The 17894-nt window shown below is 42.6% G+C and overlaps 1 protein-coding gene across 1 annotated transcript in view; it reads left to right on the top strand.

Annotated features, from left to right (window-relative positions):
* Nucleotides 1-17894, top strand: part of LOC128696511 (43 kDa receptor-associated protein of the synapse) — a 519541-nt gene that overhangs the window by 452531 nt on the left and 49116 nt on the right. Inside the window, exons 5-7 of the mRNA XM_053787791.2 lie at nt 4930-5110; nt 5413-5564; nt 9370-9877. Of these exons, the coding sequence (XP_053643766.2) occupies nt 4930-5110; nt 5413-5564; nt 9370-9877 (841 nt within the window). The remainder of the gene's footprint in view (nt 1-4929; nt 5111-5412; nt 5565-9369; nt 9878-17894) is intronic.

Genomic DNA, 17894 nt, shown 5'->3' with positions numbered 1-17894 from the left:
GAATCATTGTTACAGTGTGTAGTGGATCAGTGTTGCAGTGCGTGGTGGATCATTGTTACAGTGTGTGGTGGATCATTGTTGCAGTGTGGGGTGGATCATTGTTGCAATGTGTGGTGGATCATTGTTACAGTGGGTGTTGGATCATTGTTACAGTGTGTGGTGGATCATTGTTGCAGTGTGTGGTGGATTATTGTTGCAGTGTGTTGTGGATCATTGTTACAGTGTGTGGTGGATCATTGTTACAGTGTGTGATGGATCATTGTTACAGTGTGTAGTGGATCATTGTTACAGTGTGTTGTGGATCATTGTTACAGTGTGTGGTGGATCATTGTTACAGTGTGTGGTGGAGCATTGTTACAGTGTGTGGTGGATCATTGTTACAGTATGTAGTGGATCATTGTTACAGTGTGTTGTGGATCATTGTTACAGTGGCCTGGGGATCATTGTTACAGTGTGTGGTGAATTATTGTTACAGCTTGTGGTGGATCATTGTTACAGTGTGTGGTGGATCATTGTTACAATGTGTAGTGGATCATTGTTACAGTGTGATGTGGATCATTGTTACATTGTGGTGGAGGATCATTGTTGCATTTAGTGGTGGATCATTGTTACAGTGTGTGGTGGATCATTGTTGCAGTGTATGGTGGATAATTGGTACAGTGTGTGATGGATCATTGTTGCAGTGTGTGGTGGATCATTGTTGCAGTGTGTGGTGGATCATTTTTGCAGTGTGTGGTGGATCGTTGTTGCAGTGTGTGATGGATCATTGTTGCAGTGTGTGGTGGATCATTGTTGCAGTGTGTGGTGGATCATTGTTGCAGTGTGTGGTGGATCATTGTTGAAGTGTGTGGTGGATCATTGTTGAAGTGTGTGATGGATCATTGTTGCAGTGTGTGGTGGACCATTGTTGAAGTGTGTGGTGGATCATTGTTGCAGTGTGTGATGGATCATTGTTGCAGTGTGTGGTGGATCATTGTTGAAGTGTGGTGGATCATTGTTGCAGTGTGTAGTGGATCATTGTTGAAGTGTGTGGTGGATCATTGTTGAAGTGTGTGGTGGATCATTGTTGCAGTGTGTGGTGGATCATTGTTGCAGTGTGTGGTGGATCATTGTTTCAGTGTGTGGTGGATCATTGTTGCAGTGTGTGGTAGATCATTGTTACAGTGTGTGGTGGATCATTGTTGCAGTGTGTGGTGGATCATTGTTGAAGTGTGTGATGGATCATTGTTGCAGTGTGTGGTGGATCATTGTTGAAGTGTGTGGTGGATCATTGTTGAAGTGTGTGGTGGATCATTGTTGCAGTGTGTGATGGATCATTGTTGCAGTGTGTGGTGGATCATTGTTGAAGTGTGTGGTGGATCATTGTTGCAGTGTGTGGTGGATCATTGTTGAAGTGTGTGGTGGATCATTGTTGCAGTGTGTGATGGATCATTGTTACAGTGTGTGGTGGATCAATGTTGCAGTGTGTGGTGGATCATTGTTGAAGTGTGTGGTGGATCATTGTTGCAGTGTGTGATGGATCATTGTTGCAGTGTGTGGTGGATCATTGTTGAAGTGTGTGGTGGATCATTGTTGCAGTGTGTGGTGGATCATTGTTGAAGTGTGTGGTGGATCATTGTTGAAGTGTGTGGTGGATCATTGTTGAAGTGTGTGGTGGATCATTGTTGCAGTGTGTGATGGATCATTGTTGCAGTGTGTGGTGGATCATTGTTTCAGTGTGTGGTGGATCATTGTTGCAGTGTGTGGTGGATCATTGTTGAAGTGTGTGGTGGATCATTGTTGAAGTGTGTGGTGGATCATTGTTGCAGTGTGTGATGGATCATTGTTGCAGTGTGTGGTGGATCATTGTTTCAGTGTGTGGTGGATCATTGTTGCAGTGTGTGGTAGATCATTGTTACAGTGTGTGGTGGATCATTGTTGCAGTGTGTGGTGGATCATTGTTGAAGTGTGTGGTGGATCATTGTTGCAGTGTGTGATGGATCATTGTTGCAGTGTGTGTTGGATCATTGTTGCAGTGTGTGTTGGATCATTGTTGCAGTGTGTGTTGGATCATTGTTGCAGTGTGTGGTGGATCATTGTTGAAGTGTGTGGTGGATCATTGTTGCAGTGTGTGGTGGATCATTGTTGCAGTGTGTGTTGGATCATTGTTGCAGTGTGTGTTGGATCATTGTTGCAGTGTGTGTTGGATCATTGTTGCAGTGTGTGTTGGATCATTGTTGCAGTGTGTGTTGGATCATTGTTGCAGTGTGTGTTGGATCATTGTTGCAGTGTGTGTTGGATCATTGTTGCAGTGTGTGTTGGATCATTGTTGCAGTGTGTGTTGGATCATTGTTGCAGTGTGTGTTGGATCATTGTTGCAGTGTGTGTTGGATCATTGTTGCAGTGTGTGTTGGATCATTGTTGCAGTGTGTGTTGGATCATTGTTGCAGTGTGTGTTGGATCATTGTTGCAGTGTGTGTTGGATCATTGTTGCAATGTGTGTTGGATCATTGGCATACTGAATATGCTGTCATGTTTTTTCTCCACTGTATCCCGCCAGCATATGTTGGCAAGATGTACTAGTGTTGTGTATCACAGCAGCATATGTTAGCCTCAGCAGCATATGTTGACATGTTGCGGTCGTATAAGAACATCTGTGTCTCTTCCTGAGAAGGACCTTGATGCCGCTGATTTGCTCTTGATCTTTGGATTAGTGTTGTATTATCCATAAAGCTGTATGATCCATACGACTGTATGATCCATACGACTGTATGATCCATACGGGATCACACGGTCAAGCTCTATTGAGGTTATTCCTCTACTGGGATATCCCAGCACGGCTGTTTGTAGCTGTTAGGGAGGACTGATCTGGTTGAGGACGTTGTTTACAATATCCCAGAGACTGGGATATTGTAAACACGAAGACAGTGTGTGTGTGTGTGTGTGTGTGTGTGTGTGTGTGTGTGTGTGTGTGTGTGTGTGTGTGTGTGTGTGTGTGTGTGTGTGTGTGTGTGTAAAATATATGTGGTTATGTATAAAACTGGCAAAATACTTATGGCATGTATTACATAATGTGAAAGTAGTTAAACTGAGCGTTTTGGAAGATGAGAAAATAAGCTGGGACAAGTGAAGTCAGAAGTTTGTCATCGATTTCTTCCTTGGTGCTCTGCCCCCTACCCTCCCCCCTCCCCCCCCCGCACCCTTCTCCCACACTCAGTCTCACATATTTCCAAGTCACATATTTCAAATTTTATATTCAAAATAGCACTAGATGTTTGTTACAATATTAGGAAATTTTGATACCGAACGTATATAAGAGTCGTAAGTTACTTGTAACTTATTTAACATTAAAAAGATCGTGAATAAATATCACGGTAAAATCTTTTTGTCAGTGATAAATAAGCCTACTTATTTCATATTCTCTGTAACGAGGATATCGGCAAGCATGTTATCCATATTCTGGATACTTTGGAAATATAAGTAAGTTAAACCTCCGCCACCCAAACACCCGCACTGCAGATGGTCACCAGCAAGACCCTCATTAACCGAAGTAAACTGCCACACAAGACTTGAGGTAACCGGACGCTCTTTCGTGACATTCTCCTCAAATCTCCGAACTAATATACCTTTTTACGCCATTGGACTTTCTTGTATCCGTACTAATCCACAAAACTCCCTCAGGCATCCGCTATCCCAGAATGGAACTTTATATTATTATTATTATTTATTTATTTTTTATTATCACACTGGCCGATTCCCACCAAGGCAGGGTGGCCCGAAAAAGAAAAACTTTCACCATCATTCACTCCATCACTGTCTTGCCAGAAGGGTGCTCTACACTACAGTTTTTAAACTGCAACATTAACACCCCTCCTTCAGAGTGCAGGCACTGTACTTCCCATCTCCAGGACTCAAGTCCGGCCTGCCGGTTTCCCTGAACCCCTTCATAAATGTTACTTTGCTCACACTCCAACAGCACGTCAAGTATTAAAAACCATTCGTCTCCATTCACTCCTATCAAACACGCTCACGTACGCCTGCTGGAAGTCCAAGCCCCTCGCACACAAAACCTCCTTTACCCCCTCCCTCCAACCTTTCCTAGGCCGACCCCTACCCCGCCTTCCTTCCACTACAGACTGATACACTCTTGAAGTCATTCTGTTTCGCTCCATTCTCTCTACATGTCCGAACCACCTCAACAACCCTTCCTCAGCCCTCTGGACAACAGTTTTGGTAATCCCGCACCTCCTCCTAACTTCCAAACTACGAATTCTCTGCATTATATTCACACCACACATTGCCCTCAAACATGACATCTCCACTGCCTCCAGCCTTCTCCTCGCTGCAACATTCATCACCCATGCTTCACACCCATATAAGAGCGTTGGTAAAACTATACTCTCATACATTCCCCTCTTTGCCTCCAAGGACAAAGTTCTTTGTCTATTATTATTATTATTATTATTATTATTATTATTATTATTATTATTATTCACCATTTCGAGCTCAATGGGTGTCTTCGCCGCTTTGAACTCGACAGTGTGTTCGCCACTTCCAGCTCAGTAGTGTCTGCTGGACAAATTCTTGTACATCGCAATCCAGCTTAGCTTTGTAATATCCCAAAGAAGTCTTATCATATTGAGGTATTTTCAAGAACCTACCTACTTTTCCGTGATCACACATATATAGCCATACCCTTGCGTTGTAACACTTTCACAGTGTGTGTGACTAGTGAACAGTAACTAGATACCTGGCTGTTAGTCTGCTGCTTTAGGTCATACCCGAGGTTGTAGTATACCATGGTTGGAACTGGTAATGATGGTAGTAACGGAGGTAGTGGTAGTATTCGATGTTAGTAACAGTAGTAATAGTAATAGTGTATTAGACGGCAGAGTGTTGTCACAAATACTATCATGCAGGTTTATAAGATTTGGTTGTCTCCCTGCACAGCCTGCCTCCGCACCAGTTATCTTCGAGTGCCCTGCTGCCCGACACACCGGAGGCTGACCCATGCTTGGTGGGCCTCGATGTAGGGGCAGACATGCTGAGAGCGCGACCACCCCCACCCTCCGTCTGGGACTGTCTGGTGTCCTGTCACAACCGTCTTGGTCAGCGCCTAGCAAGAAAGAGGGTGAGTCGTAGAGAGAGACTGAGACTTGGGAGGGGGAGGATTTCAGTAAAAAATACCTGAGTATAGAGGATAAAAATTTTTTTGCTGGTATGTCTCTGTAATTACCAATATGATTTTGCTGGGTTTGAGCAACATAGATATATGAAGTCAACTTTATCTTTATAACTTCCTGGCTCTTTTCAACCTTTAAACTTCTTCCTTGGTGGGAATTCCTAGTGAGAGAACTGGAGGTGGGTGCTAGAGGAGAGGAGGTTGTGCTGGCGGTGCTGATAGGGTGTATAACAGGGGTCTCCGTCACACAGGTGGAGCAAGGGGTGCGGCTGTACAACCAGCAGAAGCACTTGGCAGCAGTGAAGAAGTGGAAGCAGGCGCTGCGTCGCATCAACAAGGACAACGATAAGTTCATCACGCTGGGATACCTCAGCCAGGCTCACCTGGACTGGGGCCGCTACAGGTAACCTGCTCCTACCTCACACTGCCATTCTTCATCACCTAGTAGCACCTTGTATACCTACCTGCTTCCTGCTTCTGCAGTCTTTATCCACTCTGGGTACTTTGTTGACCTGGTACCTGCTTCCTACCTAGCACATGTACCCCGTTCCTGTTTATGTAGTCTGTGTTCTCTGCACACTTCAAGTCTTCACGTTGCTAAAATAAAGAAGTCAGGTATGAAACATTTAAATTGTATTGTTTTATAAAAGAAATGATACACGGGATAAACTTGATCTTACTCTCTCCTGATAAAACTGTAGAAGATATTGACAGATATTTAAACAACTGTGGAAGGTACTTACATATTTTAACACTTGTGGAAGGTATTGACAAATATTTTAACGAGTGTGGAAGGTATTGGCAAATATATTAACAACTGTGGAAAGTATAACATAATTTAAACAACTGTGGAATAGATGACAGATATTTTAGCTGTGCATATTACCACAGAAATGCAGGATACGTTTTTGTGTATGTACTGTACTACAGTCCTGCCATAGGAGTAAAAAAAATGGAAGCCTGATCAACTTTTTGCACTCTGACAAGATTGTTAGTTTTCCTCTTTTTTTCTTTTTCTTCGGCTTTTGTAAATTGTTAGGTAAAAATATATCACGTAATTATTTGTTACTAATTTATAAACCTGTGCCCGTCAAAGGGGGGGGGAGAGTTGCCTTGATGCTGATGAAGGTCTCTTGATCCAAAGAGCTAGAGTAATATTTCTAATATCTTCTGGTAGTAAGTCCTGGACCACGGATGTTGACACACTGTTCTTCAGTTGTGCCCATGACCTCTCTGCCCTTCACTCTGTTTATTCCACACTTTCATGTGTTTCATTCCAGTAAGTTGTTGTAGCAGTGTACAGGTGTGGGACCATGCCCTCGAGTATCTTCCTTGTATATATTATCAGGTATCTCTTCTTCGTACCAGAGAGAACAATCCAAGTGCTTAGAGACATTCCTGATAGTTTAGATATTTTACTGATTCCCTGTTGGTAGTATATACGACCTCTCTACATTTTCCAGCTCTGCTCTCTCCTGCCTTTTCAGCACACAGCTCACTTAGCCCACACATTGAGTGTCCGTGGTTCGATCCTCGGTACGAGTGGAAACATAGGGCTTGTTTCCTTACACCTGCTGTCCCTGTTCATCTAGCAACAAGTAGGTACCTATGTATTAGCCGACTCGTGTGGGTCGCATCCTGGGGGACAAAATGAACCTCAGTTTCCCGAAATGCTCTGCATAACCAGGGACTTTCTGTATAGTACGTCACTGATGTCAACTACGTCTGTGTACGTTGTATACAGACCTGTAGAAATAAACATGATTATGATTATTATTATTATTACATAAAGTCGTGTGAGCACAAGTGATTTAAAAAGTACCATCATTGGCGTTCCTTATCTGGTTGACAGTTCTATATAATTCATCCTTTCATTTTCACGACATTTGCTGCATTTGTCTTACGGTGTTTTCCAAATGACAAATGATTTGACATAATTTTTCAGTTATTACCTGTTTTACGCTCTGTGATATGATGTGTCTGCGCTCTGTACACTGTGTTCGTTTTGACGTCTTCGTTCCTTTCATACCTAAGACGTTGAAATTTGTCACCAGTGAACATAACGTTATTTTTCCCATGGACAGTGCAAGACTTTGTTGATATATTTTTTTTTAGGTTTTATGTCTTTTACTGAGGTGATTTTCATATTACTTTGGTATCGTCTACAAAAGCTGATGCGAAAGTATGGTTAGTGGTCTTGCCTATCTCTGCTATGAGGATGAGAAACAAGAATGTTGCTAGCACCGTGCCGTGAGGTACTAAACTGTTTACTTTAAGACTAGACTATGTTTTGTTTACCACTTTTTGTGATCTGTTAGAATTCTGAACTTCGGTTTTCCTACTTTTCTTGATATACCAAGTGATCTCAGTTTATGAGCTGTTATTCCAGGATCGCAGTTGTCAAATGCCTTTCCTAGATCAGTGTCGTGCTTTCCTCCTAAAGCTTTTGCTATTATTGTCATAGTTATCCAATTAGACTTTTAATCTACCAGCAACACTGGTTTGTTTATCCATTTTCCTGTATTTATAAACCAAAAAGGTAAAGATAAAGTAAATTATTTACAAGTGTAACTGTAGTACAGATGTGAATTAATGTTATATACACCAATTGTGCTAAACCTGTAAGAGTCGTACAGCACCTAGAGTGATCCAAGGGTAGGGCAGCTCCAATTTCTTGAACTCAAAAGCACTTTTATCAACATCAAATCACCCATTTCGAGGTGAGTACAGGAGGGCCCTGCTTATACAGCAGGTCAGGTTCTGGGTAACTGCTGTAAGGCGAAAATCGCTGTAAAGTGAATCATAACCTTTTTTTTCACTTTTAATTACATACAGAAACCTGATAACATGTATACACTATCATATATTAAGTAAACAATAGAGCAGCCTACATATATACGGTACACACTTTATAATGTTTTCGTCCTTAGTTTACAGTGAGTGGTGAATATATTTATTGTAGGAAGTCTAAATAAATGAAGAATGGGCATAATTGAAAACCGCTGTATTAGTGAAACGCTGTAAAGCGAAGCACTGTGAAGCGGGGCTTGCCTGTACATATGTTGTAAAGATATGTATGGGTGATATACAAAGTAATTATGTGTCCTAATACTGAGTGAAACATTTTTAAAAATTAGAAGATTGGTAACTGGAGATAGTCAGGTTTGATCCAAGGAAGAGGAGGGTAGCTCCAATTCCTTCGGATCAAGAGTCTTTTTCCCCAGCACTTCCCTTAAAAGATGTCATGTGAACAAGGAAAGAAAGACGTTACAGGGTATTAAATAGAGACTTGTGTATACTACATTAAGAGCTGGATGTAACAAGTGGGTGATAGTGGTGACGTATTCTGGCGATACAAATATTTCACGTCACTACTTGATAATGGTTCAGAACTGACCGAAATGTCTTTTAAAAGTCTTGATGGTCAAGTCTAGTGTGACCTAGATGGCAAGGTCTGGTGTGGTCTTGATGGCCAGGTCTGGTGTGGTCTTGAAGGCCAGGTCTGGTGTGGTTTTGATGGCCAGGTCTGGTGTGGTTTTGATGGCCAGGTCTGGTGTGGTTTTAATGGCCAGGTCTGGTGTGGTCTTGATGGCCAGGTCTGGTGTGGTCTTGATGGCCAGGTCTGGTGTGGGCTTGATGGCCAGGTTTGGTGTGGTCTTGATGGCGAGGTCTGGTATGGTTTTGATGGCTAGGTCTGGTATAGCCATGATGAGATTTCTGTTGTAGGCATCTGAGAGAGAGAGAGAGAGAGAGAGAGAGAGAGAGAGAGAGAGAGAGAGAGAGAGAGAGAGAGAGAGAGAGAGAGAGAGAGAGAGAGAGAGAGAGAGAGAGAGAGAGAGAGAGAGAGAGAGAGAGAGAGAGAGAGAGAGAGAGGAGGGAGGGAGAGAGAGAGGGGGAGAAAATAAAATAGCTGTCAGGTGAGGCACAGTTTCAGCTTTGCTTTGGTTCCTGTGTCCATAAATCTTGGGAAGAATGATCGCTATGTGTTGATAGGAAGATATGTGGGTTGGTGTGCGTGAGCGAGAGTGCCTGTATGCATGTATTTACTTACATGGGTGTACGACTTTGTACACGTGTGTGTGTGTGTGAAAGTGAGAGAGAGAGAGAGAGAGAGAGAGAGAGAGAGAGAGAGAGAAGGATCGAAGAGACAAAGTGATAGCCTTCAAAGGTTCTAATAGTAAGTGACGGTGGGTAATCTTTCTTCACAGAGAAATGCTCGACTTCGGGTTCCAGCAGCTCGACATCGCTAACGAGATGGATTCACCGATGTTACGAGCTGAGGCGTACCTAACCCTGGCGAGGGGCAACGAGCGGCTGGGTAACTTAGAGAAAGCTGTGTCCTACTGTCGCCATTCCCTCTACAACCAGTGTGATCAGTCCCGCACTACAGGCTACGTTCACCTCACCCTCGGCAACACTTACCTCGTCTACTCCAGCTATAGCAAGGCCATTGAGCACTACGAACTCGGTCTCAAGGTGTCTCGAAGCATTCATGACACGGCGCTCGAGCTGCAGGTCTATTGTGGTCTCGGGCACACCTTCTGTCTCCTCAAGGACTACGAGAAGTCCCTCTCCTTCAGCGCTAAGGCATTCGAACTCTCCAAAAGTTTTCATATATGTGACCTTAACTCCAAGTTCCAGAGACTGTCGTTGGTGACGCTAGCGACGCCTTTGAGAAAGTTAGGGCGACTCCACGAAGCCAAGGACTGTTGTCAGGTAAGTGATACTTGAAAAATATGTGTCACAATAACCGTGGCTGTAATAATTCATAACTAACCTATAACTGGAAGAAGAAAGATGGACGATGTTTCTATCCTTGGACCATATCATCATTAGCCTCTTGATAATGGTCCAGGATAATAATATAGTTTTCCTTATCATTTGTGCTTGCTGTAAAGTGTAATCGTTACTGTAAATTACTAAGGTTCAAAACTCGCTAAAGGAAGAGGAAGCTCCATTTTGATTTGTAAAAATTTGAAGGCATTATTCTGATTTGGATTTGAAAATACTTAATTCAGATAAGAATATAAGAATAAAGGAACACGACAGGGCTTTCCCGAATTATTTCCTTCCAAACCATATATTTTTATCCATCATATTCTCAACGCTAACCATACCACGGGTGGGGTGTGAACCCGCGGTCAGAGAGTTTCAAAACTCCAGACCGTCGCGTTAGCCAGTGGGCCAGCTAGCTTCAATAAGATTCATCCAACTAGGTATATTTCTACACCATAGGAAGGTTAGCATAGGCACACACTGACCGCGAGTTCAAACCCCACCCGTGGTATGGTTTGTTTTACAATCGTGTCACTGCGATTTCGTGAATCATTCTCAAAGCTACTCCAAAAATTGGCCTCGTAACCCTAATGACAGATGTTAGGCTGATCCCACTCAAATTCACAAAGCCGAGAACACTACTGTCTCTCAGTGATCATTACACGACTCAACCATGACCTCCAGTGTGGAAATCACTTATGTTACACCTAACCAAATTAATAATATTCTAGTTAACCGGTGTTATAATCGATCAAGAGGGTTAATTCTAAGTTTTCATCACTCCTTTTATATGCGCGCAACACGTTTAACATCATATATATATATATATATATATATATATATATATATATATATATATATATATATATATATATATATATATATATATATATATATATATATATATATATATATATATATATATATATATTAATTTCCACGGATCATAAGGTCCTCAAAATGTTAACAGAAGTGATATTAGTAATTATGTGTATATATGTATGGAGAGAGAGAGAAAGGTATAGATATAGACAGATAAATAGAAAGAGATAAATAGAGATATATAGAAATATATAGAGGCATAGATACATATAGATAGATAACATTTTTCAGGCGCAAGAAACTACATGAAGGCAGGAAAATATCTATCACTCGCTTAGATCAGGGTTATTATATGGACCCTAAAGTATATAAGGAATGAAAGATAATCAGATTTAATCTAAGGATCAAGATCATATCACTAGTATCAGGGCAACTTTACTTTCACTAGTATCAGAACACCTTTACTTTCACTAGTATTAGGGAACCTTTACTTTCACTAGTATCAGGGCAACTTTACTTTCACTAGTATCAGGACACCTTTACTTTCACTAGTATTAGGGAACCTTTACTTTCACTAGTATCAGGGCACCTTTACTTTCACTAGTATCAGGGAACCTTTACTTTCACTGGTGTCAGGACACCTTTACCTTTACTAGTATCAGGGAACCTTTATTTTCACTTACATCATCGCACCTTTACTTTCACTAGTTTCAGGGCACCTTTACTTTCATTAGTATCAGGGCACCTTTACTTTCACTAGTTTCAGGGCACCTTTACTTTCATTAGTATCAGGGCACCTTTACTTTCACTAGTTTCAGGGCACCTTTACTTTCATTAGTATCAGGGCACCTTTACTTTCACTAGTTTCAGGGCACCTTTACTTTCATTAGTATCAGGGCACCTTTACTTTCATTAGTATCAGGGCACCTGTCTTGAAGGTTGTTCCCCGGTAGAGTATAGTGGGCTCCTGTACCAAGCATCACCATGGTAGAGTATAGTGGGCTCCTGTACCAAGCATCACCATGGTAGAGTATAGTGGGCTCCTGTACCAAGCATCACCATGGTAGAGTATAGTGGGCTGCTGTACCAAGCATCACCATGGTAGAGTATAGTGGGCTCCTGTACCAAGCATCACCATGGTAGAGTATAGTGGGCTCCTGTACCAAGCATCACCATGGTAGAGTATAGTGGGCTCCTGTACCAAGCATCACCATGGTAGAGTATAGTGGGTTCCTGTACCAAGCATCACCATGGTAGAGTATAGTGGGCTCCTGTACCAAGCATCACCATGGTAGAGTATAGTGGACTCCTGTACCAAGCATCACCATGGTAGAGTATAGTGGGCTCCTGTACCAAGCATCACCATGGTAGAGTATAGTGGGCTCCTGTACCAAGCATCACCATGGTAGAGTATAGTGGGCTCCTGTACCAAGCATCACCATGGTAGAGTATAGTGGGCTCCTGTACCAAGCATCACCATGGCTTACCAGTTCAATTTCACAAGTGTAAATATTTTTCACTGTTTAAATATCTGCGTGCAGGAATTGGGAATGGCGGCGTTGGAGTTTAGATTTAGCAAAGGTTCAGAGCAATTTGTTGTTCGACTGTGTGTGTGTGTGTGTGTGTGTGTGTGTGTGTGTGTGTGTGTGTGTGTGTGTGTGTGTGTGTGTGTGTGTGTGTGTGTGTGTGTGTGTGTGTACTCACCTATTTGTGGTTGCAAGGGTCGAGTCCTAGCTCCTGGCCCCGCCTCTTCACTGGTTGCTACTGGGTCCTCTCTCTCCCTGCTCCATGAACTTTATCAAACCTCGTCTTAAAACTATGTATGGTTCCCGCCTCCACTACGTCACTTTCTAGGCTATTCCACTGCCTGACAACTCTATGACTGAAGAAATACTTCCTAACATCCCTTTGACTCATCTGAGTCTTCAACTTCCAACTGTGACCCCTCATTGTTGTGTCCCATCTCTGGAATATCCTGTCTCTGTCCACTTTGTCTATACCTCTCAGTATTTTATATGTCGTTATCATATCCCCCCTAACTCTGTCGTCAGGCGCCTATATGCTGCAGCAGTTATTTGGTTGATGTGCGCCTTAAGAGATGTTCTCGGTGGTATACTCACACCAAGATCCTTTTCCTTGAGTGAGGTTTGTAGGCTCTGGCCCCCCTAGACTGTACTCCGTCAGTGGTCTTCTTTGCCCTTCCCCAATCTTCATGACTTTGCACTTGACGAGGTTGAACTCCAGGAGCCAGTTTCTGGACCAGGTCTGCAGCCTGTCCAGATCCCTCTGTAGTTCTGCCTGGTCTTCGTCCGATTGAATTCTTCTCATCAACTTCACATCATCTGCAAACAGGGACACTTCGGAATCTATTCCTTCCGTCATGTCGTTCACAAATACCAGAAACAGCACCGGTCCTAGGACTGATCCCTGTTCGTTACCGGCGCCCACTCTGACACTTCACGTACCATGACTCGCTGTTGTCTTCCTGACAGGTATTCTCTGATCCACTGTAGTGCTTTCCCTGTTATCTCTGCCTATCCCTCCAGCTTCCGCACTAATCTCTTGTGTGGAACTGTGTCAAACGCCTTCTTACAGTCCAAGAAAATGCAATCTACACAACCCTCTCTCTCATGTCTTACTGCCTTCACCCTGTCATAGAACTCCAGTAGGTTTGTGACGTAGGATTTCCCGTCCCAGAAACCGTGCTGGCTGTCGTTGATAAGGTCATTCCTTTCTAGGTGCTCCACCACTCTTCTCCTGATAATTTTCTCCATGACTTTGCATACTATACACGTCAGTGACACTGGTCTGTAGTTCAATGCTTCATGTCTGTCTCCTTTTTTTTTTAAATTGGGACTACATTTGCTGTCTTCCATACTTCCGGTGGTCGTCCTGTTTCGATAGATGTGTTGAAGATAGTTGTTAGTGGTACACATAGCGCCTCTGCTCTCTCTCTCAGGACCCATGGAGAGATGTTATCCAGCCCTATCGCCTTTGAGGTGACTAACTCGCTTAACAGCCTCTTCACTTCTTCCTCAGTTGTATGTATTGTGTCCAACAATTGATGGTGTACCCCATCTCTCTGCCTTTCTGGAGTCCCTTCTGTCTCCTCTGTGAACACTTCTTTGAATCTCCTGTTGAGCTCCTCACATACTTCGCGGTCGTTTTTTGTGACCTCCCCTCCTTCCTTCCTCAGCCTGATTACCTGGTCCTTGACTGTTGTATTCCTCCTGATGTGGCTGTGCAACAGTTTTGTCTGTCTGTCTGTTTGTGTGTCTGTCTGTGAGTGAGTGAGTCTGTGTGTGTGGAGATATTTGTTCTGGGTTAGAAAAAATCTTTTTTGAGTGGAGTAATAGTGGCGGCATTGATTTAGTAAGTGGGTGGATTTTGAGTGCCTTACCTGGGTGTCGTTTCCAGAGCGTTGGTGTAGCTGGTTTATGATATGTGAATACTGGCACTTTTTTAACTATTTTTTTGGTTAGAAGTAGAGAATAAAACGATGTTTTATTTTAGAAATTGAGAATGAAACAATCTTTAGGCCAGACACAGGTAATAAAATAGTATTTTAGTAAAAAAAATAAAGGATAAAACAGTTCACTACATGAATGAAAATTTCAGTATTGCTGTAACCACTGCTGAGTTTTATTAGTGATCTTTGTGGTTTATAGGAAAGTGTTTATCTAGAAGGGGCGATGCAGCGTCTAGGAAATGGGGTGGTTAGGTTTTATCCAGGGAGAACGTGGTTATAATTCCTTGAAAAGCCATTTACCAAGATCGAGTCTTGCACACCTGATTGATGTAAGACTTGGTACTGATATGAGACCCCAGAATGGTCCACAACAGACCAAAACAACGTCTGAAGTTTGCTTTTCAGAATTGTGAGTGTTGTGGTAGGTATGGTGATGATGAAGCCAGGTAAGATTGTGAGTTGTGTGTGGTAGGTATGGTGATGATAAAGCCAGGTAAGATTGTGAGTTGTGTGTGGTAGGTATGGTGATGATAAAGCCAGGTAAGATTGTGAGTTGTGTGTGGTAGGTATGGTGATGATAAAGCCAGGTAAGATTGTGAGTTCTGTGTGGTAGGTATGGTGATGATAAAGCCAGGTAAGATTGTGAGTTGTGTGTGGTAGGTATGGTGATGATAAAGCCAGGTAAGATTGTGAGTTGTGTGTGGTAGGTATGGTGATGATAAAGCCAGGTAAGATTGTGAGTTGTGTGTGGTAGGTATGGTGATGATAAAGCCAGGTAAGATCACTGAGGACAGGGAGGTTGAACCTTCACATTCAGGGTGAGCGTGGGAGGCGCAGCTCTGACACAACACATAAACACGTATTTCTTTTTTTATTATTAAACACAATCGGGAACACCTACATTGTGTTGCTTCCCAAAAGTATGAAGATTTTATTTAAATTATTAACCCAGAGAGTTATTACCCTAGGATAACCCAAGAGAATCAAGCTGTGTGACCTATTATATTGATTATTTTCATCATTATACAACCCACAACAGTCGGTTAATACCCAGGCTTCTGCTTACTGTTATGTGAATATAGGCAACAGGTATAAGGCAACATTTCCAACGTTACCCTGGTCACCTAACAGTCAGTAGGTACCTGAGTGTTAGTCGACTGTTGTGGGTGGCATCCCATGGCGTGTTAGCATGCCTTCAGGCTTGATTTTGGAATGAGCTGAGGTTGGATAACAGCTCACAGCCTGTAAATTTATCTGTGTAAAGAAGGGAAAAAAAACAGTCCTCGGTACTGCAACATCCCCACCCGTCCTTCAGAGTGCAAGCACTGTGCTTGCTACTCCCATGACTCAAGTTTGGCTAGATAGTTTCCCTTGAATCACCACCATAAATGTAATGTAGCACACATTACAACAGCATGTTAAATTCCTAAAACCACTTGTCTCCATTCTGATGTAATACACTCACACACACCTGCTGGATACTGAAGCTCCTGCCACTCAGAGCTTCCTTCATCCCTTCCCTACAACCCTTCCTTAAGTATCACTTACCCTTCCTTCCATCCATCCTGGATTTATGAACCCTCTGGTCACCCTATTCTGTTCCTTCCTTTCTAAATTACCAAACTATCTAAATAATCCCTCCTCTGCTCTTAGCAATACATTTCATTCTACTACACACTGTCATCTAATTTCTATGCTGCTTTTTCTCTCCATAATATTCACACCACTCATTAATCCCAGACATATCTCTACTGCCTCCAGCCTCCTCCTCGTCTCTCCAACTTTTAAAGGCCGTATCACACACCCATTATTAAAATGATTAAAATGTTGGCACCACTGTACTCTGCTACATTCACCTTTTATTTTTATTGATAAACTTATTTTTTTTCTAAAGACGCCTCAGCACTCGACAAGCTACCGTTTTCTTGCCTCAGTGTTTATATTCGCGTAGTCTGTCAACATTGCATCTACTGACACTATATAAATGCTTGTATATTCGTCGGGAAGCGCTAAATCAGTTATTATGCCTCGTTAGTTAGTCTAATATGTTTATTATGCACCCCATTCCCATCCTGTGGGCGCTAGTCAAAACATTACAGAGGTAGATAATGGGTCCAGGGACTGGGTCCCGAAGTTTTGATAGTTGAGCAAGTTACAAAGGTAATGAACTCCAGGTAGATCTGGTCACAATCATGACAAGTGGCAATGAACCCACAGTGCTTAATAACAATGTTTTTTTTCTTTTTCTTTCCTTCAAGTTCCTCCAAAGTTTGTGTGTGCTAACTTAAGAACGCCTCTTGTGATCGGCTTCAAATTTCCAGCATTGATGTATCTTACTGGACTGTGTAAGTTTTAATTTACCGATTTAATTTAAAAAATGAGTTCACAGAGGGAATTTGGCGGAAGGTTCTTCGACTTTTGTAGAGATCTGGCGCTCTTCCTCTGTTCCTCGGCACTGGACTGGTAAGGAAGTTTATTTAGGTACAATTACACATAAGTACAATTACATAAGTTTTATGTGATTACAGTTGTCTTCCGATGGTCCTCGCCCTTGGGTGCGTCGTCCCCATCAGTCAGGGTATGTAAATGACTCAACTCCGGGTTGGGAATTCACAGCTGGCAGCTCGTCCTGTCCATGATGTTCCTTTCAGCCTGAGAACCTGGAGCGCCTCACTTTCTGGGTTGGGTGAATTACACATAAACAGCGAAAACATTTTACAACGTTTTGTTCGCTGTGGGACTTTTAACCCGCCTGCAGCAAGCAATATGTTAAAGGAAATGGTTACTCTGTTTGATTCATTATTTGTTACCTTTGGTAATATACTACTTACCGCCCCTGCTGCTCTTGAAATTATTGATCTCCATTTCTGGACCTCTTGGAAGGGTTTAAACTATAGCTCCCAGGTCTGTTAAGGGAGTTGAGCTGAAGCTTCACCAAACCAATTCGACTTTCCCACCAGCTCCAGTTGGTGAAGAAATCTAGTCCCACTGCCGTCATATGCGCTGTTATGGCCCTCTTACAATTCAAGTTTCTCTTGAATCGTTTCAGTGCAGGTCGGACTGAAACGTCATCTTCAGCTCCAGTTTCCTATGTGCGGGTTATTTGTGTATTATTCCAGTCACGGTATTGTGCCTTTTTGTTCTTTCTCTCTTTTCGTTCTTGCGAGGAGTGATTGCATCCCTTGACCTCTCTGGGATAATGGTCTTCTCCGTATTACTCTTCTGCCCCTCACACCCACCCCATGCATGCTAAAGTGGACTTTATGGTCACAGGCACAGATGCCCGTTAGCTTAAAACCTTCAGTTACCTTGTCCATGTCTCCAAGAGATTCTTGAGTTGGGATATTCACCCTTCCTTGGGCCGAGATAGGGGTCTTTGTTTACACATGTTGTATGCCAGCCTCAAAAAGTTTACGAACTCTGCACTCATGAGCAGTAACTCAAGATTTCATTCACTCGGTGGACAGAAAATTAAACACACCATTATACAACACAGGAAGACAATAGTCCATCTACATGTTATCCTCTGCAGTGAGCAGCTGACGCTTGTAGTACCGCAGGTTAGGTACGGTGCCCCAGTGGTGTGTGGGGCACTCTGCAAATGTAGGTTTATTTAGGCACAGGCACACATAAGTAAAATTATCATACTTAGTGTAAATTACCTAG

The sequence above is a fragment of the Cherax quadricarinatus genome, chromosome 47 (genome assembly GCF_038502225.1).
Source record: "Cherax quadricarinatus isolate ZL_2023a chromosome 47, ASM3850222v1, whole genome shotgun sequence".
In the NCBI taxonomy this organism is placed as follows: Eukaryota; Metazoa; Arthropoda; class Malacostraca; order Decapoda; family Parastacidae; genus Cherax; species Cherax quadricarinatus.
Note: the sequence above shows the minus strand (reverse complement) of the source record. Positions and strands in the feature narration are given on the sequence as shown.